The 25739-nt window shown below is 42.8% G+C and overlaps 2 protein-coding genes and 1 long non-coding RNA gene across 3 annotated transcripts; 2 read left to right on the forward strand and 1 right to left on the reverse strand.

Moving 5' to 3' along the window:
* Positions 1–539: 539 nt before the first annotated feature.
* elnb (elastin b) lies at positions 540–13835 on the forward strand. The gene is made up of 31 exons (XM_034550497.1): positions 540–678; positions 1138–1170; positions 1270–2112; positions 2226–2255; positions 2539–2652; positions 2748–2780; positions 2880–2933; positions 3092–3136; positions 3659–3694; positions 3828–4151; positions 4256–4303; positions 4546–4599; positions 4905–4997; positions 5116–5139; positions 6187–6246; positions 6463–6711; positions 6899–7027; positions 7113–7145; positions 7242–7298; positions 7397–7720; positions 7862–7918; positions 8003–8275; positions 8364–8405; positions 8806–9753; positions 9890–9916; positions 10008–10292; positions 10571–10627; positions 11097–11144; positions 11429–11452; positions 11772–11837; positions 12375–13835. Exons 1-31 carry the CDS (start codon positions 540–542, stop codon positions 12416–12418), a joined length of 4593 nt encoding a protein of 1530 aa, XP_034406388.1. The 3' UTR covers positions 12419–13835.
* A 306-nt stretch (positions 13836–14141) lies between these two features.
* On the reverse strand, positions 14142–15428 carry LOC117742569. The gene is made up of 3 exons (XR_004611050.1): positions 15076–15428; positions 14877–14960; positions 14142–14366 (listed from the first exon to the last, which is right to left on the reverse strand). It is a non-coding gene; the product is annotated as an uncharacterized LOC117742569 (long non-coding RNA).
* Positions 15429–15524: 96 nt separating this feature from the next.
* Positions 15525–25700, forward strand: LOC117742567 (LIM domain kinase 1-like). Its single transcript, XM_034550069.1, is given in 19 exon segments — positions 15525–15638; positions 18770–18908; positions 19796–19905; positions 20040–20213; positions 20350–20455; positions 20614–20885; positions 20964–21153; positions 21286–21372; positions 21619–21750; positions 21824–21851; positions 21854–21882; positions 21968–22033; positions 22573–22734; positions 22736–22760; positions 23353–23408; positions 23903–23951; positions 23954–24059; positions 24487–24634; positions 24636–25700. Coding segments are annotated over 19 exon segments (2307 nt in total). The 5' UTR covers positions 15525–15594; the 3' UTR covers positions 25020–25700.
* The last annotated feature ends 39 nt before the right edge of the window (positions 25701–25739 follow it).

A 25739-nucleotide genomic window follows, 5' to 3' on the forward strand; every position in this document is an offset into this window, starting at 1 on the left:
TTGGGGGTTGGGACTGGAAGACTCCCAGGAGGAGCCACACCTGGATTTGGAGGTGGAGTTGGAACAGGAGGTGGACCTGGATTTGGAGGTGGAGTTGGAACAGGAGGTGGACCTGGATTTGGAGGTGGAGTTGGAACAGGAGGTGGACCTGGATTTGGAGGTGGACCTGGATTTGGAGGTGGAGTTGGAGTAGCCAGCAGCTTTTATATTTGCACATTGTTTGTGTTTCTGTTTACTTAAACCTTTTTTGTTCCATAGGTTATGGTACTGGCTCAGCCAAAGCACGCAAATATGGTGAGGCATATTCATGATGTATTGATACCAAAATAACATGATGGCTATGACATACTGTAGCATTTAATAACCTCCTTTAGTCGATAGGTGAGACACACTCAAAATGTATTGTATCTCTTCAGGTCCTCAGGGTGGTGCTGGTACCGGTATTGCAGGAGGCCTTGGAAGAGGAGGACCAGGTGGAGGAGCTGGGGTTAATTTTGGCACTGGTGGGGGGACTGGTGGGATGGGTGGTGGCTATGGTCATGGTCCTGGCGGTGCAGGCACTGGTGCGGCTGGAGGACTCGGCACAGGAGCGGGACCTGGGTCAGGTGGTCTTGGTTATGGTCCTGGTGGTGCTGGCACTGGCCCTGGACAAGCGGGTGTTGGGCCAGGTAGAACCGGGTACGGTCCAGGTGGAACAGGAACTGGATTAGGAGGAGCAGGAACAGGACCTGGAGGTAATGATGAATCAGTAGATTTGGGGTTATTGGAAAATGTAGCCTGTAATTATGAAATAGTGGCTTAAGACATTATCATGGCTTTAAGGTACAGTGTATAGCATTTTGGGAGATCCATTCATAACTATGTTTGTGTTATTGTATAACCACCTGAAACTAAATGAGCCCTTCGTATCCACATAGAGAGCAGGTGCACTTCACAGAGTCCCCGTGTTGCATCGGCATATTTCTACTGTAGGCCAGATGAACAAATCACAGTTTTGCTTTTAGCAGCTAACGTTACTAAACTCTTGGAAAGTTGGAGAGTGGGGGAAGGGTATTCAGTTGGTGGCAATCAGGAAACTTCAACAGACTGCAATGCATTAGCAAAGACAAATGTATAATTACTTTATTTGTGTTTTAGGGTATGATGCCAGTGCCAAAGCTCGTAAATACGGTAAGAATTATATCATTGTAAAAATGCATCCAACTGTATCATTATCTGTTTTTAACAAAGAATATCAGAACAAATCAAACGTGACTGTTCTGCTTATAGGCATGTTAAGTGGAGCACTTGGAGGTCTGGGAACAACTACTGGAGCAGTCAGGCCTGGTGGTGCTGGTACTGGCTATGGACCAGGAGGAGTAGGACCAGGTGGTGCTGGTACTGGCTATGGACCAGGAGGAGTAGGACCAGGTGGTGCTGGCTATGGACCTGGTGGTGCTGGTACTGGCTATGGACCAGGAGGAGTCAGACCAGGTGGTGCTGGTACTGGCTATGGACCTGGTGGTGCTGGCACAGGCTATGGACCAGGAGGAGTAAGACCAGGTGGCGCTGGCACAGGCTATGGACCAGGAGGAGTTGGACCAGGCAGCGCTGGTACAGGCTATGGACCAGGAGGAGTTGGACCAGGCAGCGCTGGTACAGGCTATGGACCAGGAGGAGTAGGACCAGGCGGCGCTGGTACAGGCTATGGACCAGGAGGAGTAGGACCAGGCGGCGCTGGTACAGGCTATGGACCAGGAGGAGTTGGACCAGGCAGCGCTGGTACAGGCTATGGACCAGGAGGAGTAGGACCAGGCGGCGCTGGTACAGGCTATGGACCAGGAGGAGTAGGACCAGGCGGCGCAGGTACAGGCTATGGACCAGGAGGAGTAGGACCAGGCGGCGCTGGTACAGGCTATGGACCAGGTGGAGTTGGACCAGGCGGTGCTGGTACAGGCTATGGACCAGGAGGAGTAGGACCAGGCGGCGCTGGTACAGGCTATGGACCAGGAGGAGTAGGACCAGGCGGCGCTGGTACAGGCTATGGACCAGGAGGAGTAGGACCAGGCGGCGCTGGTACAGGCTATGGACCAGGAGGAGTTGGACCAGGCGGTGCTGGCTTTGTACCTGGAGGTGGGTTGAAAGATGAGAATGAAAGATAAAATAAGAAGAGATGCCTAAATTAAAATCAATCCCCTGGTTAATATAATATTTTGTAAATACCTTGATGTGTCTGCATTGTGTAGGTCATGCTGGTGCCAAGGCCCGCAAATATGGTAAGAAACAACTTTAAAAACAGAATGTACCAAATGCAAATGTGTTTGTTTACCACAAACGTCTTTTACATTAAATCTGTAAATTGATGTAATGTGTTAAACATTAAACGTGGAGCAACATATTCATCCTGCATACCCACATAACGGGAAGAAGCTCTGCTCAAGGCTCATGATAACATATGTTACCTAAACACAATACCAACAATTGAGCATACATAGTGGTGCAAGTGATTTCAGTACTTTATGCTACCCGCACAAATGATACCTCTATGAATGCTGACAGGAAGAACAGGATATGGATCTGGTGGATATGGGCCTGGAGTTGGGACTGTGCCTGGGACAGGTTATGGACCAGGTGGAGGCTATGGTCCAGGACCAGGGGCTGGATATGGAACAGGTTCAGAGATCATATTAATTTTGTCCAATATAAATCTTCTCAAACCCCAATTAAGCTAAATCCTAACTTGCCTCAATGATTTCTGATATTTTCAGGCTATGGAGCTGGATCAAAACCTGCTAAATACGGTATCAAAATATCCTTTTTTTGTTTCTTAAAATATGATAATGGATGTTTCATCCAAAATCCAGTAACAGCTAAATCATTTTCATATGATCCTGATGTAGGTCAAGGTGTAATTGGTGCTGGTGGGGTACTTGGAGGTGGAGCAGGGCGAGGTGGTGAGTTTATGGATGACAGCCTTGAGCATTATAAACTGAGATTAGAAGAGATTTGTTTTCTGGTTGTGCTGATTCTTCTTTGTTTGCTTGTTTTTTTGTTTCCATTCCAATTTATGGAGTTTTTCATACTCCACCTATTATCTTTTGTAATGTTATAGGTGGTTATGGACCAGGAGGCTTTGGAACTGGCACTGGAGGTCCAGGTTGGTTTTCATTAGTGTACAGTAATGTGTCATTTTGTCAGTATTAGGATCTAAGTCATGTTTGAAGTCTGGATCTAGGAACAATTTAAAAGTTAGCATCTCATAGCCCATTAGTATTTTGCAGTATGGTAAAATAATTAAACTGTTACATTTAGTCTGCTATTCTGAAACACTGATCCGACCTTTGGGTCGTACGTGTCCTGCTTGACGATGAAAGTTGATATTATGCTGCTAAAAAGCTGCAATGTTTTACGGTGTAAAATGACATTAGTTGATCACAACATCTTCAGCTGTAGTTGAAGGATGACAGTGTTTACATACAGGTTACATATCTTTGCTTTAATTCTAGAAAACGGTATTTGTTTGTTTGGAAAGTACATTCAGACACTCAATCAGGAACAGTGATGTTGTAACTAGTCAGTGACTGATTAACTCATCTGTACAGTTCTATTTAATCACTGTGTCTTTTAGTAGTTTTAGTAGTCGAAACTTAAACCACATTGTATTTGTTGTGATCCTCAGTCTTTGGCACAGCAGGATCCAAAGCTGCTAAGTACGGTAAGGTGTACTTTGACAAGACAAGTAGAACATTATGTGTATATTATGTTGTGGTTTGAACTCAGGAATAGACCTGCATGGAAAATGATCACCTCTTTTGAATCTACCATGGTATTTCTTTCATAAACTGTAGGGCAACCAGGTGGAGTGGTACCTGGGACGGGAGCAGGGACTGGCACTGCAGGATCTGGTATAGGGACTGGCACTGCAGGATCTGGTACTGGGACTGGCACTGCAGGATCTGGTACTGGGACTGGCACTACAGGACCTGGTACTGGGACCGGCACTGCAGGAACTGGTACTGGGACCGGCACTGCAGGATCTGGTACTGGGACTGGCCAAGCAGGACCTGGTACAGGGACGGGCACTACAGGACCTGGTACTGGGACCAGCACTGGTGTTTCAGAAAATGGCACAAACACAAGCAGCGGTGCAGGGACAGCAGGTGGACCCAGTGGTAAACTTATGTTTTGAGGATTAAAAATAGACATTTTGGTTACAATCAATTATTAATAATTAATTGGATGCTCTATGTGTCATAAACTATGTCTGCTGGATCAGGAGCAGGACTTGGAGCCACTGGAGGCACACCAGCTCCAGCATCAGAAGGTATCTACACAGTAAACATTTAAGTCACATATTACCACAACACTCAGAGGGTATCCCATACATTAGACATATTATTCTTATTACTATTATTAACTGGGATGGAAAAGACAGTGACGGAGGGGGCTTCCAAATTAGATGAATAAGAAAGAGAAAACTGGCTCATCTAAAAATGGTTTTGCCATTGTCTTTGTTAGATTTATTCAGTTCACACAGCTACTATTGCTATTTTCACCTTATTCTAGGTGATGGTGGGGCTGTCACTGTGATAGAGGGGTCTGGAAGTTCTGGAGGAGAAGGTGTGTTTAAACTTGCAGGAGGCTTTCTTACCTTGAAATTAAGCATACACTGTGGGCCCAGATGATCCACAATTATCACAAACACTAAGACTCAGGTTCAAGGATGTAATAATATGATGGTTATACAAGACGGCCCAAAGACTGCTTGGCAATTACCTGTGAAAATTAACAAACAAAACACTATGCTATACTAAATATAAAATTCATAGTTCTTATGTATTTACACATATTCTTTCAATTACACACTGCACATTCACACACACGTGTGTGTGTGTGTGTGTGTGCGTGTGTGTGTATTAAACCAGGAGGTACTGGTGTAGCTGGCAGACCAGTGGGTGTAGGATATGATGGAGATGGCTTGGGTGGAACAGGAATCCCCATCATTGGAGCAAAGCCAGGTACTTTTTATACAAAAAATTCAAAAGGAATTATGGTGTTGATTTGATCTGCTACAAAAAGTGTTTTACAAGAAGTATTAACAAAAATGTGTTATTTGTAATCATCTTTATAACACAGGACTCAATGGGACCGAAGTTCCAGGTCAGTGTTCATTTCACAGAGTTTCTGCACGCTTGTCTGTAAGCGCTGCATGTTCATCCATTTCTGTCTGTTAGTCAGCCGGACACCCCAAAAACCAGGAAGTAGATTTTAAATACGTTTCAATTCAATCAGGTGGAAAGCAAAGGATCAGTATTTCTTGGATTTTCTTGTGTACAGTGCCACCATGTGGCCATTTATAAAGTGCCTTACGTTTTCACTCATAACTTTGGGGAATAGAAGAAAACACAATTATCCCCAGGATCCAGAAATATTTCAAAATTAAGCATTCCTACCTGCACAGATAACCATGTTGGATCATTTATGGATACTTTTTTACATTGATGCTATATAATATTTTTAAAGTGCGAACATGATTTAAATAATGGGAAACTTGAAAGGGGCCCCTGAACAACATTGTTGTACTATTCTTGCGTTTCAAAGCATTTGGAGTGTATAATTATAGACCACTAAAGGTTCAACTCAGCTAACTCAGACACCATTGGTTCAGCTTTTCTGGAACCTGAAGGAGCAGAAATATTTACACGGCTTCCTTAAAAACATTAAATGTTCTATAATTTACAAGTTAAAATCTACGGTCATAACATCCACACTAGTACTGTATGTAACAAGGGACCAACAGATTCCTTTACGTTAGGAATGAACAAGACTGACCATTTTGTTCTCAGCGTGCAGAGCGCTCCTGAGAACCCTGATAGTTTGGCATGAAGTATACTGAACACTGAGATGTTATTTGTGAGAGGTTAATATAGTTGATTATCATAGAGTAAAAAGACCATGGATTTTAAAATATCACCAGCATAATGTCTACATACAATCGGCCTAATATGATGCAGTGGAATGTCACGCTATCACCAATGCTTATAATTTGGATACAGATCCCAATATGTCTCAACTTAAATGCTTTCACAGAGGTACATATATATACATAGATATACACACACACACATATATATATATATGTGTGTGTGTGTATATCTATGTCTATATAAATAAAGCAATAATACATTTCACTGTATAATGTTGCAGGTTCTGGTGGTGATCTTTCAAGTGGGACACTACCTGGAGCCAAACCTCTCAAACCCCCAGGTCAATTAAATACAATCCAATTCACCCTAAAAAAAAGTGTACCACTCGAGTTTCAGGATTACCAACCAGTGGATTATCAATGGTAGATGACAAAGCAATATACTGTATACGCTCCAACAATCACCCCTCAAAATCTGTTGTTATTGTTTTAGTTTGAACTTTTTGGAAGATAATGGGGATTGAAAGAAAGAATACTCACCGGTGTTCTGTCTGCAGGAGTTCCCCGAGGGGACACGCCAGGTGAAGGAGATGGAGAGGGAGGTCCTGATGGAGAGAGAGGCGGCATAGGAGGCACAGGTGGAGGACCGGGAGGAACAGGGGGGAGTCCTACCAGTGCAGGGGCAGCAGGAGATGTTTCAGGGGGCGTAACAGGAGTGGGAAGAGGAGACAGTCCTGCTACTGGCACTGGAGTTGGACCACAAGGTGCAGCTGGTGGAGTTGGAGGAACACCCAAACCGCCCACAGGTGCCATTTCTGCCATCTGAATGTACACTCCATTACATCTACCACCATCCAATATCCACCACTATTAGTTACACTTCCAATCTAGCCACAAAGAAATGACTAACATGCAATTTTTTAACAGAAGAATGCTCATACATAAATATATTATATTTGTCTATTTTTTTTAATGCATCTGATGGGACTGTAGCAGGAGGCATAGGTGGTGGACCTGGTGGAGCAGGTGGGGTGGCAGGAGGAGGTCCTGGAGGAGCCGGCTTGGCACATGGGGCTGGTGGGCTTGGTGGATTAGGAACAGGAGCCCTGAAACCTGGAAAAAGTGAGCTGCTGCCATGTTTTGTTCTTTGACATGTTTGTGTATTCATCCCAAACCTACAATGATGTTTATCCATTATCCATCATAGGCTATGGGGCTGGTGGAGTTTTACCAGGTGGAGGTACGCTCACTAACATTATCCTTACCATCTAAGTTAAAGCAAACAGATGCCTCAAACATATCTGAACTGCAGTATATCTCTTTTTATCTCCTTCAGGCTTACGTTACCCGACTGGAGCTGGAGTAGGACAGGCAGCAGGGAAATCCGGCAAAGGTTCTATAAACTGTCCACCATCTTCTCCTCTCCTCAATAAGGAAATGAGCACTGTAAGAAGCTAAATAATACATTGCATGTGTTTATCTTCCCATCAGTATACGGGACTCTTGGAGCAGGAGGCCGGGGTGGGGTTGGACCTGGTGGTTATGGAGCTGGTCCTGGTGGCTATGGTACTGGTCCAGGAGGTTATGGTGCAGTACCAGGAGGTTACGGGGTTGGCCCAGGTGGCTACGGTGCTGGGCCTGGTCGATATGGAGTTGGACCTGGAGGCTATGGTGGCAAGACTGGAAGCAGAGGCATTGGTGGTGGTGCTGGGGCAGCTGGAACCCTTGGAGTTGGAGTTGGAACTGTTGCTGGAGGTTTAGGAGGAGGAGCCGGTGGTGGACTGGGGGGATATGTTGGTGGTGTGGCTCCTGGTGGTAAGTTGACTTGTATGAAAATAGTATACAGTGTGACTCAATATTAATAATTACATTTAATTGGATAAAAATAACATCTAACATCTAATGTAAATCGCGTGTAATTGAAATATTGTTCAAATGATCTGCTCTCTTATCCAGGTTCAAGATATGGCACAGGTCCAGGACTGGGCACCGGCACCGGCAAAGCACCTAAACGTATGATAAGAATTGACAGATACACAGAGTACAGATGCAAATATTTAAACAGAGAACTGAAAGTGAACCTCTATTTGTTTTTAGGTTATGGGGCTGGTGGTACTGGTGTTGGGACTGGTGGCTATGGGACTGGACCAGGTGGAGTTCGTCCTGGTGGTTATGGACCTGCTAGCACTGGATATGGGCCCAGCATTGCCGGGACAGGACTAGGTGGTGCAGGGACTAGGCCAGGTGGTTTTGGACCAGGTGGAGCTGGCACAGGACCAGGCAGCCATGGAGCTGGTGGAACAGGGGTCATTCCTGGTGTTTATACTGCTGGAGGTCAAGGACTGGGGGCAAGAAAGCCACCCAAATCAGGTACAGTAATTTATTATCCCACTGACAACAACATTTATTCATGTATTGTGTTTGAAAATATGTTCAGGCTGTTAACTCTTTTTGAAAGGCTATGGATCATCATCATTGGGTGGAGCAGGCTATGGGCAAGGTGAGAAACATATGTATCTAACACTTAAAACACATAGAAAATGTAGATTGTTTAGTGTTTTCCTGACTTGAAAACCATATCTACATTATCATTTCCAATAAAAACAAGTCTTTATACTATATGTTTGAAATGCAGTAAAGAAAAAGTCGACACTTTTGTTGTTGTGATTAACTGTGTTTGTTATCTTCAGACATTTGTATATCTATATGTAGATTACTTTTAAATGGACATTGAACTAGTTGTATGAAGCAGTACTTCTCCTACTTGCTTCAAAGAAAAGCAACGCAATGGCTGTCGAATTAAAAGACTTCTACTTCTAAGTAGGTGCAGAAGTGTAAGGAAAACAAAGCTAAACAAAAAATGACAGATCTAAAGTTGAGAACCTATGCCTTTTGTCTAGGTGCTGGAATTGTACCTGTTGGAACAGGTACTGGACCTGGCCGATATGGACCTGGGGGCGTTGGACCAGGTGGTGCTGGCACAGGAGGCTTCGGACCAGGTGGTGCTGGCACAGGAGGCTTCGGACCAGGAGGCTTTGGTCCAGGTGGTGCTGGCACAGGAGGCTTTGGTCCAGGTGGTGCTGGCACAGGAGGCTTTGGTCCAGGTGGTGCTGGCACAGGAGGCTTTGGTCCAGGTGGTGCTGGCACAGGAGGCTTTGGTCCAGGCGGTGCTGGCACAGGAGCGGGTGGTTTCGGACCAGGTGGTGCTGGGACAGGAACAGGCGGCTTTGGTCCAGGCGGTGCTGGCACAGGAGGCTTCGGACCAGGCGGTGCTGGGACAGGAACAGGAGGCTTCGGTCCAGGTGGTGCTGGCACAGGAGGCTTTGGACCAGGTGGTGCTGGCACAGGAGGCTTCGGACCAGGTGGTGCTGGCACAGGAGGCTTCGGACCTGGCGGTGCTGGGACAGGAACAGGAGGCTTCGGTCCAGGCGGTGCTGGCACAGGAGGCTTCGGACCTGGCGGTGCTGGGACAGGAACAGGAGGCTTCGGTCCAGGCAGTGCTGGCACAGGAGGCTTCGGACCAGGTGGTGCTGGCACAGGAGGCTTCGGACCTGGCGGTGCTGGGACAGGAACAGGAGGCTTCGGTCCAGGCGGTGCTGGCACAGGAGGCTTCGGACCTGGCGGTGCTGGGACAGGAACAGGAGGCTTCGGTCCAGGCAGTGCTGGCACAGGAGGCTTTGGACCAGGTGGTGCTGGGACAGGAGGCTTCAGACCAGGTGGTGCTGGCACAGGAGGCTTCGGACCAGGTGGTGCTGGCACAGGAGGCTTTGGACCAGGTGGTGCTGGCACAGGAGGTGGTTTTGGACAAGGGGGCCAAGGATTAGGAAAACGAAAGCCTTTCAAATCTGGTAAGTAATGATTATACCATTAAAAACGATAAGGTATTCAAACACTTCTTGTTAAGATGCAGACGCCTATTTGATTGTTTTATAAGAAAAGGAATTAGCGGAACATTGTTTGACTATTCTCATTAATTTTTTCCAGGTTATGGAGGAGCGAGACATGGATCAGGTGAGGTTCGGCTAGGATCAGGGATGGTAATTATTTTTTTATACATGTATGTACTATTTAGTTGTGCTTATATATTTACACATGTTCCCAGCAGGAGGATTAGGAGGTGGTACAGGAAGTGTTCCTGGGGGAGTTGGAGCTGGACCTGGTGGCTATGGCCCAGGAGGGTATGGTCCAACTGGAACTGGAACAGCCCCTTTTGGTTATGGGCCTGGAGGTGCTGGAACTGGTGGCTTTGGCCCAGGAAGTGCTGGAACTGGGCCAGTGGGTTTTAGACCTGGTGGTGTTGGAGGATATGGACCTGGTGGCCAAGCTCTAGGAAAGCCTCCAAACTCAGGTTACGGCCTGTCGTCAGGTGGAACTGGCTATGGACCAGGTACAATTCTCCATTAAGAATAAATAAAGATTTAATTTAAAAAAGTGTTATTGTAATAATAGCATACAGAACAAAGAAATAAAACAATTTAATGCATGATTAGACTGGACCGAAAACCTTTTCTGTCTCCAACTTTTTTATTATAAATAAATAATTCATATGATGCTTTTTCATATTTATTCTGTGCTAAGATAATACACTTACTTAGATAATTAACCAGTATGGTACCTGCCATGCATGTATAGTCTTTACAATTGACTTCCACCCATGTTCATCAGGTGCTGGAGTAGGAGGGCTTCCTAGTGCAGGAACCGGAGGTGTCACTGGAGGCTCAGGTGAGTTGCTTGTTTATAATGGAAAAAAGTGAAGAAGCACTTCATATTCTTCTCCAATGTACCTGGTGTTGTCTTTGTAAAAAGTGAGTAGAACATGAACATCTTTAACTATCAAAGCCCTCTCTCCGCTAGCAGTAAATTGTGTGTTGTGAAGTTCTTCTGGGGTTTTTAAGTGTTTGACTGATTTCTACACATTAATAATCACTTAACTGCTCAGGTAGTGAAACGGGAGGAACGGGAGGGGTAGGAGGTCGTGCGGGAACAGGGCAGGGATTAGGAGGAGGTGTGGGCGGCTTACCAGTAGCACTGATAAAAGATAGAACAATGATACAAGACAATGGACATTTACAGTTCACATTTTGAGATTTGAAAACACATTCATGCACACCATTCAGACCACTGCACAGTCTGACTGCTGGGAGAGAAGTGTATGGTGATGCAGGTTGTAATGTGGGCATTGTTCCAGCAGGGGGTGTTGTCCCTGGTTACGGTGGAGTGGCTGGTGGAAACTATCCAGGTAGGGGGAAAACACATTTTAACTCTCTCTCTCTTTTTAACACAGCACATTCTTTGAATATATTGAAAATTAATAATATTGTTGAAGCTTGAAGATACCAAAAACATAGACGGTTACGTGCACACAGAGTAAGAAACAGGAAATGCTTTCATCCTGTGTGTCCGGCCTTGCATGGTGAATATTTGTGTTGGCATATTTTCATTAATGTCACTGCTGAGATAACAAATGGGACCATTGTAAACATTATCAATTGTTCATTATGACTCTTTCCTGTTCTTTTCTAGGATATACGGGAGCCGGACAAAAATGTAAGACAATTAGCCTCAGTCTCCTAACACACATATGTCCTGCCGACGTGATGATTTAGATGACACTTATTCTTTCCTTATTAGTTTTAAAAGTCTTTTTTTAATCCAAAGAACACAAGCGAGGACATTTGACATCTGCATTTCTGATGTGTTGTTCTTTTATTACCAAAATAAATCTAAAAAAAGATTAGGATTTTGAATTTATTTTGGGGCGGGGGTTGTTGTGTATGTTTTTAAAATCTTTAGAGCTGTGTTTTATTATAGAGAGTCCTGTATATGTCTGTTGAATAACATTTCTTTTTACTCTCGTGTTCTTCAGCCAAGGCACAGAAGGCAGCCAAATATGCAGCCATGCGGGCGTTTCTGGGAGCTGAGGGCTACAGAGGTAAAAAACAAACAAAACAACAACATTGTATTGCTTTGCAGTAAGCTGGATCTATACACTGTAAATTATTTTACTGGAATTTTGTGAGTCAACTAAAATGTTTTAACTGGACCCATTCCAGGATTTCTTCTAACTTTATGAGTTGTAACTTGAGATAAGTTAATAGCTACTTCAGTAACGATCCCTATACACTAAGAACTCAACAAAGCCAGTAGGAGCAGCTTCTCGTGCAATTTGCCACCCAAATTTTCTCTGAATTAATTCCGGTACAAACATGGTTTTCGGAGAACTGACATGCTTTAAGAATGACTACAGTCCTACAAATACAGGAACTTTGTGGTTGTGTGGAAACAAAATGAAAAACTAAGCCCTCTAACTGAAATAATGTCACTGGGACGCAATTCGGCTTGATGTTTATCACAACTCAGATCTTTAAGACATCAAGGGCATTTGTGTTTTCATGTTTTACAGTGTGGTTTGTATCCATACATTATTGTAAGTTAAGTAAAGAATAATGTTCTCTGTTCTGGTACTCAGGCGCTGGCTGTCAGGGTAAACACTGTGGCCAAAGGAGGAAGTGAAAGATCAACAGAAAGGAAGTGACCTCATCAAAACAACAGTGGTGCTACTGCATGATCCTAGATTGTAAATGTCTTACCCGCCATAGAAGTTAGGGCTTCAACACATTCCACAAGTTACACCTTTCATGTGCTTATATGTTATACAACGGATGGCTCTATACCTGTTAGTGTTGTGATTCCTTAAAACAAAGCCATTCCTTTGTTGCAGGCTGCTGCTTCAGTCATTTAAAACTTTGGTCAAAGAATTTTAAATGTTCCCCTTTACACAATAAAAAGCCTAGACAAGTCTATCAGGGGATGAAATTGTAATTGGAATAGCAGTGTCCCCCCATGAATGACCTTGTGACTCTCTGGGGATCCTACCAGGCCGAGCACCACCATGATGGATCAAGATTTCTTCTAAAATTGTGAGGCCAAGACCATAATACCGTTTTTGTTTATTGTTGTTAAACATAATTTGTAATCCTATGGGTGAAGACTGATACCAAGGACACCCTCAGGGCAGCTCCTTCAGACCTGTCTGCATTCTGACACAATGTTCAAAAAGGGCATTCTTTTACCCAGCTGGACTTGGTTTTCCTTGGGTCTGCAGTGTGTCATTTTTCTTTTATTAATTCCCTGTTTTTAGTTTTTACAAACACTTGGATAATCTGTACATACAAAGAAACAGACGGCTGCTATTTATGGGGAACTGTGAAGGTGGTGTTCTGAAAAGCAGTCTGTGCTGTGTTCAGGCCTCAGCAATACCAACACACGTGGAGGCTGAAGGTCCTCAGCCGTTTACACGTATGAGATTCTGCATCGTTGTATAGCTACATAACACTAATTGGTATTAATGTAAACTTTTTGTGAACATGATACCTTTTTATTATTAAAAGAATGTATTTGTTATGATAATATGATGTGGCTTTGATTAGGATTTTACATTTGCTGTTAAGGGAAGAACTGAAACTAAATGTTCGTAATATGATTAGAAGCCATTGAAATCACATCTGAGGAGCGTTGATTACTGTTTTTCTATTTTTTATGTGCCTCCTTTAACACTGTTGGGAAATTGTTCACGCTTGCTAGTCTTTATAAATTATGCTGACAAAAAGCACAAAAAGCTTAGTGCTTTATCTATTTAGTCTCATTTACAAATGCAAGTGCATTAATACATTATTAAATATCTTGTATGTGTTTGTTTTAACAGTTTTCAAACTTGTACTAGATTAATATAAGTGTTTTCTACATTGTGCTAAATCACATTGTAGTCTGTGATGTCATTTGGATAAAAAGTGTTGTTGACTCTGATCTTGCATTTGAGCTTCCATCTGTCTCTATTATGTAACTCAACATGTGTTTTAACATCTGTGTTCCTATGAAGAAAATTATGCACTTTTGTACACTTTCAGATTAATGCTCTCTGAAATAAAGAAATGACCAATGAAAGTGGTTTCAGGTTGTTGTCATTTTAAAGCAGCTACAAGAATTGACAAGTCGCCCATGCACAAATATGTGAAACAGTGGGGGTTTAGGCACAAGGTAAAAGGAGGAAGTGACATATTCAGAGGACAACGTTGGTTTTGATGTGTTGTGGCAGTGTGATAACCACAAGTAGAACTGAACAACAAACTACGGACAAAGTTAGAGCAGCATTCAAGCTCTGTCATGTGACCTTGTGATTCAGCTAAGAGAGCACACTACACCATATCAGTCGTCTAAGTATTAATCGGCTCCATTATCAACGAGTCCACAAAAAAAAGGGCAGAAACTTAATAACCACCCAGGTAGTCAAAATGACCTGGCCCAGATCCGGCTTAAGCCCGGCACGCCAGAAGAAACACGTCGGCCCGAGTCCGGTTGCCGACTAGGCTGAGACTCGGGATGAATGAAGGCTGGCAAGATGTCGTCAGACTTTGGGTCGACAGGGACTGTGGCACACTCTGTCTTCTGGCTGTCATTGGTGCTGGTACAAGGTCAGAAGGAGGGTTTAGGCAGATAATGCTCAGAGAGAACATTTGTGGAAAGTGTTGTACTCAGTGGGAAGTGAAAAATAATAAATAATGCACATAAGCAGAATTGTATTGTGAAGTTGAAATATGTACACCTATATGTTTACTACCAGAAAAAAACTCAATGAGAGTGGTTGTGATTGGTTGCTTTGCTAAGATGTGATGTTTTTTAGGCCCACAGATAACACACTTGAACTGAAAATAAATATTTTCTTACTTAAACTTGTTTAGTTATACTTGATCAATGTAATAACTGCTCGTAGTGTTGGTTTTATATGAGTTTGTAGTAAATAAAGTTTTCACATTGTAAACCATTACAAATACAATATAGTTTTTTGGTATTTAGAATAGTCAGAATTTGTATATATATATATATATATATATATATATATATATATATATATATATATATATATATATATACCTATATAGTGTCCATCTTTTTTTTCTTCTTTAATACTTACGACAGACTGACGAGACTGTTGGTTGGAGTCTCTCCCATAGGACTTGAAGGTCGAGTCCACTGGCTACCTGGGCAACGATGAAGACTAAACCAGAGAATACACAAAACAAAGAACAGACCAGATTGATAGAAGCAGCCCTCTATACACACACACACACACACACACACACACACACACACACACACACACACACACTTACTGTAGGACCAGAACAGTGCAGTAATTGGAGCATTCATAAAGAGATTACGTCTGCGCTAATGGGAACAGAGCTCATTTCAAAACACACTGACTCAGCGCACTCATCCCAACTCTGATAAACAGCCATCGAGCTCCACACTCTGTGGACTCGGCCGAGGAGCGTAACTGTATCCTGCAGATGTCATCATAATTGAAGTAACAGGAGAGGAACGGTAGACCAGAACGTCTATACTGGGATCTGTCTCTTTCTTGGCAGCCAGCAGAGGGAGACTGGCCAGCTGGTGTCAGTAGGTCAGAGCTCGTTCTCACACAGCTCCTCTGCCCATTAGAGAGTGAACTCAGACACACAGGAAGCCTCTGGGCGCATGGAGAGAGCGAGAGGCAGAGAGTACAAACAACAGACAACGCCTGCTGCCGCAGAATACATGTTCATGACCACATGCAACTAAACAGCTCCTTTCGTAACTGGGTGGATTGCTTCTGAGAGGAGAGTTGTCTATCGGCCAACCGACAGGGCAGAATGTCACGACGGGACCAACGGTTTCGGAGAGGAATGAAAGGACGGTAAGAGCCACTGTCATCAATTTGCTGCCATGTGTTAGTGCAAGTGAGAGCGAGAAGAGGAAAGAGGATGAACGCGTGAGCCAAAGTAAAAGTCAGAATATCTCAGCGCATTGGAGTTAAACATCTGCGATATTTCCTCAAAAACTGTGCTGTGACAAACAGACGCAACCTGCGGTGCTTCGATGTTCTGTGTACTTTCACACTGAGTATGCGTAATGAAACCAAAACAATAGCAGGCAACATTATTGCCTGCTATTCATGCAGTCTACAGTACAATCCATAACTTTAAAAAATGTTGTTGGTTTTTGTGGATCCCTGTTTGCTCTACCCTATCAACAACAAATACTCTTCCTCAGGTCTATATCAAACACTGCACACATAACACCATAGAGACAATATCACTGTAAAACCCAAACGCTCTTAATATCTCCAATGTTTTAAAGGAAATCCAGCAGACAGAACATGGAGGAAACCCTCGCAGGAGAATACGTCGTCAGATTCTTTACATTTGACCGACGATGACGTTCTGACATCTCAACATGTTTGTTTTATGAATACCAGGTGCTGCCACTCTGAGTGACACAGGAACCTATCTTAGGTGATTTATGAATGGCTACATGTAAGCGTGACACGCAGCAAAAGCCAGGTGGGAGTGATACTGTCAAACAGAGTAATTTGAGGAGCTGTAGTAGGAAACAGAGGGAGGATAAATGACTGAGCTTTCTCACGACCAGAAGTCAAGGTGGAAATGGCAGATGTGAAGCAGAGAGGCTCCACATCCGTTGCCAGCAGAAGAACAACAAAAAAACTGCAGCTGCCTGACGGTTTTATTACTTAATTATTTCCTCATCAATTATGGTCTCTAACTGTACTTCCTATAGTGAACTGTTTCCCCAGCAAATCTCATATCTGTTCGGAGTAGAAACTCCTGTGAGTGACAGTGACTCAAGTTCTACTGAAAATGAGCTGCAGCAGTGAACCCAAAGTTCAATATCAAGTAATCATATGTGACCATGTTGTTTTGTCTATTAACAAACAAATGAAAAGCGATCCTATTCCCAGTTGAATTAAGTATTTGCAATCTCTAACAGAGTTTGTAAATACTGTGTTTTACATTTCCAAAAGAAGCAACAACAGTGTCTTTGGACTGAAGAGAAGAAAGAGAAGAACAACACTAGTGACACTGAAGTAGCCTCTGACAAGCGCAATACAAAGCCACGTCAATTACTGATTAGCACCAAAGTTATTTGTAGATGTGGGACCATGCTTTTTACCACTTTAAATAAATAAATACAATTATATAATTGATCCCTTTGAAACGTTGTCTCTGTACATCACAGGAAACTCTCCAACTACTTTATTTGAAAAGAAAGACAACCTTTTCTTTCTCTGCTGTCAGGTCTGCAAGATATTTACAGTTGAGATTGGGAGAAAGGAAACATGAGGCGGTACTCTGTCCAGGAAGCCACTTCCCACTCAGGCTGTTGCATTGAAGCGATAAGGAAGCAGGTTTTTGGTATTATTCATCATTCAGTTCAAGGCCAGGATGCCACTGGGAGTTTCTGTTTTCAGTTGTTAAAGGAATGAACGTGAACATGCTGTGCTGCTTGAAGCAAAAAGAGCTTGTTAAAACTGCTGTAATGTCTTTGTTTAGCTCTATTTTGCAATCTTTGAGTGGGTGTGCCTCTTGAGTGAAGTTAAGACATGTGACAGACCAGTGGCCCTACATGAGAGGTCCTTTTGTAAGACGCAGTCATAGTTTGGCATCTGGCTCAATGTGCTCTGTGTCACAGTGGCTTACAAAAGTATTCATCCCCTTGGCGGTTTCTCCTATTTTTTTGCATTCGATATTTGAATTGTAATGGATTTGTATCTAAAGTTGATATAATGGACGGACACAAAATAGTCCACGTTGGTGAAGTGAAATGAAAAAACAAATAAAGTTAGTGTAAAGAAATTAAAAAAATGTAAAACTGAAAAGCCATACGTGCTTATGTATTATTCATCTTTACTATGAAGCCCCAAAATAAGGTCTAGTGTTACCAATTACCTTAACAACTCACATCGTTATTTAAATAAAGACACGTGTCAGCTCATTTAAAGGTGCACCATAAAATCTGTTATTACAAAATGGAAAGAATATGGCACCACAACCAATCTGCCTAAGCTGTAATCTCCACAGAGCTGAGCTTTATAGAAGAGTGGCAGAAGAAAAATAAGATAACACATTTGGAGTCTCCCACATACCTTTTGGTACAAAGCCCAGCTCTATGAGAGTACAGCTTAAAGTGTCCCATATGGACAGATACTCCCAATCTCCTCTGGAGCTTTCCAGCTCCTGCAGGGTGGTCTTTGGCTCTTTGACTCCTCTCGGATTAATTCCCTCCACGCCTGGTCCATGAGTATGGTCCTCATTTGGCAGGTTTGTTGTGGTGAGCTATATTATTTTTGTATTAAATGGTGCTCCATTAGAACATGTGAGACATCATGTGACACTTAGATTGCACACAGGGGGACTGTAATTATTGACAGATCTTACTTAGGGGCTTCATAGCAAAGGAGGTGGATACATAAGCACGCACCTGTTATCAGTTTGTTTGTTTTTTTGTTTCATTGAACTTTTTCACTATTTTGTGTCGGTCCATCAAAGAAAATCCAAATAAATATACATTTTAATACTAGGTCGTAATGCTACAAATTAGGAAAACACACCAAAGTGAGCTGCAAACTTCTGCAAGTCACTGTATATGTGAATAACACAATCCCTACGGTATTTCAGCCTCAACTGTGTGACTAATAAAATAATCACATTGTCTTGCAACACAAGCAGAGGGTCAAGGAAGTCAAGAGAGGAAAGGAGACACGTATCAGCGACATTGAACACAACTATGTAAATAAATAGGGCCCACTGAAGACAATAATTTATGGTCCAACTAGCCTGAAAGTGACGGCGTGTATCAATCTCAGAGGTCGACTTTCCTCGCAAGTCTCATGTGTCCCATCACTGATGAGGCTCACGTTACTTTGCTCTTACACACCTCTGAAGTACTATCATCTTACATCCGCTCTAAATCTCAATTTTCTCTTGTTTCCACATCTCTCTCTCTTCCTTGCTTCACACTTGTCTCTAGGTGTTGTGAATGTGGCTGCATCCTGTCTCACTGGTACTATGAAAGAGAGGGACAGCTGTACTGTAAGAAGCACTACTGGACCCGCTATGGAGAGCACTGCCACGGCTGCAAAGAGACCATCACAACAGGACTCATTATGGTAACACAATAATCACGAAAAACACCTCAAATTAGGGCTTCAATTCATAGGAACTAATAGGAATTATTCTTATTATGGAATATGCTAGATAATCAAAAAGTAATCAAAAACAGTAAAACTGTTGCTTATCTTTTTGGCTGTGCAGGCCACACACACTTTAGAAAGAAAGAAATGTACACTTTTATTGATCCCTGTGGGGAAATTCTTCTCTGCATTTGACCCATCCTTAGTTATTAAGGATCAGTGGGCTGCATTGAAGCGCCCGGGGAGCAACTGTTAATGCACTTCTAGACAACATAAGAGGAAAGACTAATTTGCGAACCAGTACTTACAAACATGTCATTATAATTAGTGATTATACTACTGATGGCAGTTACAGACCAAACCAACAGTCCGAAGCCAAAGCAGCCGAGCATGTCTGTTTTTCTGTTTACTCGCTCCTAAACATTTTGGACTCAGCAAATAACAAATTGATTGATAGTTGGTGGCTAGTTTAAAAATAGCTGTATGATTGAGCATTCAAAGCCACCGTTTGTTCCAACTGAGACGTGGCCACACAAATATCAAAATGTCTATATTGTAACAGTTAGGAATATGGCAATAATCTCTGTAACAATAAATCTCAGCATGATACGCCAACTATTCAGATGTTCAAAGCTTTCCTGTCTCTTGGTTTCTTCCTGGTATGAAAGTAAATGCACTTTTTTTTCAACACTCATACCAGAGGATATCCTCTGAAAACATCCTGACACCACAATACCCTGTAGCAGGAATGCACAGAAAGAACTCTGCATTTGGTCCCTTTACCCCACCAAACATCATCTTCTGTATAAAACAATATTATGACATTGGCTTCTGCATTTTATTTGACCACACTGCCTGAACAGGTTGCTGGAGAGCAAAAATACCACCCAGAATGCTTTGCTTGTGTGAGCTGTGAAATGTTCATTGGAGATGGAGACACCTACACGCTTGTCGAGCGCACAAAGCTCTACTGGTAAGTTTGAAAAAGAAAGAAATCAAGCAAGTTTGAAGCTGTATTTTCTACATGTGAAAAGGTAACAAATTTGTGAACTATGCAAAGATTTATGATTCTGAGGATTGCCATCTCTTGATTTGTCCATTCTGCAGTGGCCACTGTTTCAGTAAGGATGTAGTATCAGCTGTGGGGTCAGCTTCTCTACTCACCAAGAGTCCCCACATGGTGGCGCTGGTGTCTCTCCCTCTCCATGCAGGTGCCCGACGGGCCTTGACTTTCACCACTGACCTCAGCCAAGAGAAAGGCCCTCTTGTCACTCTGGCAGGGTGAGTCTCTGAGTCCAAGACATGACCAAGAGTGAACGTTGTCTTTAGTTAGTGCTCGTTGGAGCCAACAACACAGGCATGTTGTGTCTTACCCCACCTTTCCTGCACACATTAGCTCATTGTCTTTCTCCCTCAGGTTAGACACAGCTGCCCTCAGCCCTGACCTGCTGTCCTCTGTCCACAATGGTGACCGAGTACTAGAGGTCAACGGCATCCCTGTCCACAACATTTCTCCAGACAAGGTAGGCCTCAAACTACCCACCGATTCCACTGAGCCATGTTACCCTAACTGAATGAGAAGTAGTTCCACTTACTGGCATCCACAAAAAACACAAAATTAACAATTAAGACGGAAAAACAAACACGTCACTAAAGGTCATAACAATATCCTTTTCTCTAGATAAACTGTGTGATCCAGGACACGAGCCGACCACTGCAGCTGACCATTGAACACAACCCGCAGTCTCCCGATGACCTCCTTCGCTCAAACAACCCTCAGAACGACATCAGCTATCATGACCCCTGTGCCCGAGATAAACTATCTTCAACCCACAAACTCCCAAGTCTGGAGGAAGAGCCAAGTCCAGGGGATGAGACAGATGAACCAATCAGCATGAGCCTCTCACCTCCTCAACACCAAGGAACCATGGGAATGCGATCCAGACATATTCTGTAAGTGCTGACTCTCGGCTTACTTTGATTTATTACTCTTCTCCTTCTCTCTGTTTGAGTCTTTCTTTTCTTTCTCAGACGCAGCTGTAGTATAGACAAGTGTCCTCGGTCCGCTGGGGCACTGTCGCTTTTATCTCAGAGGAGAGACATGGTTCGCTCAGAGTCTCTTCGTGTGGATGCTGGCGAGCGGACCCATCGCATCTTCAGACCGTCGGACCTCATCCACGGAGAAGTGCTTGGCAAAGGCTTCTTTGGACAGGCTGTCAAGGTACCGCAGTAAATTTTCCCTTTCTTCATTATGGGTGACTTTCTCAAAACATTCTAAACGACTCAACACCTAGTCGTGTTTTTTTGTAAGATTGATGTTAATCAGCATTGTGATTAACCTGTTGTTGTTAAGGTAACGCATCAGGAGACAGGAGAGGTGATGGTGATGAAAGAGTTAATACGTTTTGACGAAGAGACCCAGAAGACTTTCTTAAAGGAGGTAAATTAGAGGTCATTGGTGCAGGAAGTTAACCTATTTACCGCAAGTGGTCATTTTTGTTTAGGAGACTACCAAATATTTAACAGGTCTATGTTAAGGAAGATAAGTGGTATCCACTATGGGAGCTGACTTTAGGTTTGAAGATGGTAAGAAAGCTGGGTCACTATCTTACCTGTGAGCTATTTCCATGCTGCTATGGTCACATGAAGGCATTTGCTTCACCACTCTTCCTCTCAACTTGTACAGGTGAAGGTGATGCGCTGTATGGAGCATCCCAATGTCCTCAAGTTCATTGGACTTTTTTATAAAGACAAACAGATAAACTTTGTCTCTGAATACATTCAGGGAGGAACTCTCCGAGAGACCATCATAAAAATGGTAAGTTAAAACTCTGTGAAGACTGTCAGCGTCCACAGGGCACAGTATGTTGATCACACTCTGTTTATCATAGGATGAGGAGTTCCCCTGGAGTACAAGAGTGGGTATGCCAAAGACATTGCAGCTGGAATGGTGAGTCTTTCATGGTTCATATCCAAAACCATTCCTTAATCTAATACCAACTTTCCCTAACGTATATAACATCTCTCCTTCGAAGGCCTATCTACACTCCATGAATGTTATCCACCGAGATCTGAATTCACACAACTGCCTGGTCAGAGAGGTAAAACAAGTGGTTTCATCACACACGTCAGTGAACATCAGATACCTTCACTGTAGGATACACAAACCCATCATAAATGACCCCACAGTGTTGAGGTGTCACATCAACATGTTGATTGCTTCATTACATTTCATTAAATTGTATATTACTGTGAACAAACAAAACTAGGGTTAGCTTTTGAAAGCCAACTTCTTTTTCAAAATCCAAGTTGGTAAATGTTAAATTGTTTTTTTGATTATTTGGATGATTAATTTCAATATCATTCAAACAAGACCACCTCCCAGCTAAAGCTAGCCTCTGTATTTCATTATGTTTCAAATTATAAACTAAAAAGACCAAACTCTTCCTACCGTATGGTTTTAACTTAATGTTTTTCTTGTTGCATACATAATTGATTTCAAGGTGGCAAAAAAAAAGCCAATAGGTTTATGAGAGATGCTTCACACTACTGCAATACTTTTAAACAAAAACAGACCGACGTGACAATATAAATGCTCCTAACATTTCTCCCCCTCTCTCTCCCCTCCCTCCTTGTTTAGAACCAGTCTGTGGTGGTGGCAGATTTTTGGACTAGCCAGGCTGGTAAAAAGGAGAGGAATCAGACCGGGACACCCTCAATGGAACAGCCGGCGAAGGGGACACTGTCAGAGCTCCGCAGGCCCGACCGGAGGAAGCGCTACACCGTGGTAGGAAGCCCCTACTTGGATGGCCCCTGAGATGATCCATGGTGAGTTGCAGATCAGTCATCTCTGAACCTGAATGATTTGACAGAGGCTTGTTCCCAGTGAAGGTGAAGAGATCCCAGTATATGTAACCAATACACCTTTGGTAGCCTGGAGGACCCGGGACTACATTTCTTAATGCTATAATAAAGGAAACACAAATTATTACCTCATTTATACAAGCTAAAAGATGGCAAATGGAAAATGGCACAGGTACAATACTTCTGATTATGAGTGAAGGACTCTGGATTCATGTGAGACTTCACAGCGTAGGAGTAAGATTTACTTCCTACAGTAAATGTTGCCAATGTTACTTTCCAAAGAAAACAAATTTGAAGTGCTGTACACTATGATGACTTGAATATCGTACTCTAAGTGACGTTTGGAAACAGTACTGACTAACCTCAACTTGCCCCTTGATGGCCAGAAGTGCTGCAATATAGCAAAAATATGCAAATAAGGGATGAGACCTGAACTTATTCTAAGGTCTAGTTGCAGGTTTCATGAATATACACTGAAAACGTGATCTCTACCATCTCCACCATGGGCAGTAAAGATGTGGCTCACATTTTCCAATCTTTCCTCTGCCACTCTCAGGGAAAAGCTACGACGAACGGGTAGACGTCTTTTCCTTTGGTATCATGATATGTGAGGTAAGAACATCTGGGCAAAGAAAAGTATTCCTAAAAGCGGTGTTATAATGTTCTAGAAATGTAAAAACAAACAAACCTATATTATCGTTGGGCTGGGTGATATGGATCAAATCAAAATATTGAATTGAAAATTGAAAATATCATGATTCAATTTTTTTAACCAAATATCGTTATTGCAACAATATTGTAAATTGGATTATTGGTGCTTTCGCAAAATATTTTCAACATTAGATATTTGAGAAGTGATCATCAATAATGTTGATATTATGATTATGTGGGTAAGGTAAATAATATAACAGCTAGAAAAGTCTGGTAAATTCATAACAGTATATAACTTTACTGTAATGCAATCATTGTCATAACTCCAAAATCTAAGACACTATCTCTCACGTTATCGATTAAAATATAGTCGTATATTATTCATACTTTTTTTTTTTATCAAGCAGCTTATCAATTTTAAAGTAAAGTATGTATCTATCTCTGTCTCTCTGAAGATTATAGGTCGAGTGAATGCTGACCCTGACTACCGTCCCCGGTCAAATGACTTGGGCTGAATGTAGCCGGTTTCCTGCAGCAGTACCAGCCTCCTCAGTGCCCCTCGGCCTTCCTGCCCCTGGCTGTCCTCTGCTGTGACATGGACGCTGATAAACGGTACGACTGCACAAATTCAACACAACGTACATTTCAGTTTCAGTGAACACAACAACCACGCTAACACTACTTAAAACATAACTGATAGGCACTTCATTAGAGCGGCAATGGCTGTAGGATTGGTTAGTATAATGTTGGAAAAGGAAATTTGGAAAGAAAGTATTTTTTTCATTTGTTACCTCTACCACTACAGTCAGGAAGTCTTGAGGTTACTTCTGGGCAGTTGAGTCTACTACTCTTCTACTGTATCACAATGTAGGAGCCCATGTACACAAACGGCAAAAACATCCAAGCAATGCTTACACAAACAAACTAAACTAATACATTGTAGAATAGAGTCCACTAAATATTAAATAAATACATTACTGCCAGTAGAGGCATGGAAAGCTCTACCACCTGTAGATCACTACAACTCTTTGTCTGTCAGTCCTTCCTTTTCGAAGCTGGAGGAGTGGCTTGATAACCTGCTGATGCATCTGGACATCGGCCTGCCTCTGCTCTCTGAGTTAGAGCAGCACCGCAGAGCCTTCTGGCTGAGTCACAGCCATCAAAACCACTCTCTCAACCAGGACAAGAACCCTGGATTCCCATGAACAAACCCCCCGCTCACAGCCACAAAGACAGAGCTCAGACCCCATGCAACATCTGGACAATGCGAATCCCCACACAGAGTCTAATCACCTCACTCAGAGCCAGAACCAAAATAGCATACCTGAAAGCCATTCGGACGGAGAGCAACACACACATGGCCTGACATGTTACAGGTCGACAAGCAGAGACCAAGGTGAGAATGTGTCTGAAACCTATGTATGCAATAACCCCTCAGGACAACCGAGGGCCGAGGACGAGCCCTTACAACCGCTACAGGTCAACCACTCGCTGCTGGGCCGTTCTAACAGGCAAAGAAGGACATGCAGAGTGCTGTGGGACAGATCCACAGAGGACAGCTCTTTTCTCTGACTGCACAGCACATTTCGGAGGGGAGAAAAACACTTTTTTAAAGACATTTGTGCCTTTTCAAAGAAATGGGAGGAAAGTGAACGTTTCATAAAAAGGCGTGTGGAGGATTAATGCATGGAGAATCTGCAGAGGCATAGCAATGGGATTCATAAGGGATACTTTGCATAAAAAACAGTTAACATGTGTATGCTACTTGATGAAAACTGCTGAGCATATTACATTTGCCTTATATTGCTCTGGGGACCAGTATTCATGATGTTTCAACAAGAGCCCAACCAACATTGGATTTAGTCGATACCCATATTGGCATTGAGTTCGATATTAATTTGATTACAGTACATTGGCCAGTACTCATTAGCATAAGCTCATAAGATACAACCGAAACAAGCATTGTTATAAGAATTATATGGATTCTTAAAATGCCATGTTTGGCAGTGCGCTCTGGCGGACAGACTACGTAATGGCAACACTGTTTCTAAATGACATATCTTTGGCACAGTTTATCTTTACTTATCAGATAACATCTATGATGATGCTAGTAAAAGTTGGTTGTCCAATGTATAGGTTGGGCTCCAGTGTTAACTTTGTCCAAAAACTGTGAAACACATGGCACTTTGTACTTACTGAGCAGTCAACATATAAATGTACAATTGTAACTTAATAAAGAGAAATCTAAATTAATATAACTACATTTTAATCACTACCATTGAATCACCTTGG

The sequence above is a fragment of the Cyclopterus lumpus genome, chromosome 14 (genome assembly GCF_009769545.1).
Source record: "Cyclopterus lumpus isolate fCycLum1 chromosome 14, fCycLum1.pri, whole genome shotgun sequence".
Classification (NCBI taxonomy): Eukaryota; Metazoa; Chordata; class Actinopteri; order Perciformes; family Cyclopteridae; genus Cyclopterus; species Cyclopterus lumpus.

What these genes read in the sequence shown, in the direction of transcription:
- elnb (XM_034550497.1), top strand. Translation starts at nt 540, where the DNA reads ATGGTCCTGGCGGTGCAGGCACTGGTGCGGCTGGAGGACTCGGCACAG. An exon ending in CAATGGGACCGAAGTTCCAG is followed by an intron (nt 5,140 to 6,186) that starts GTCAGTGTTCAT and finishes ATAATGTTGCAG; the next exon opens with GTTCTGGTGGTGATCTTTCA. An exon ending in CACCGGCAAAGCACCTAAAC is followed by an intron (nt 7,919 to 8,002) that starts GTATGATAAGAA and finishes ATTTGTTTTTAG; the next exon opens with GTTATGGGGCTGGTGGTACT.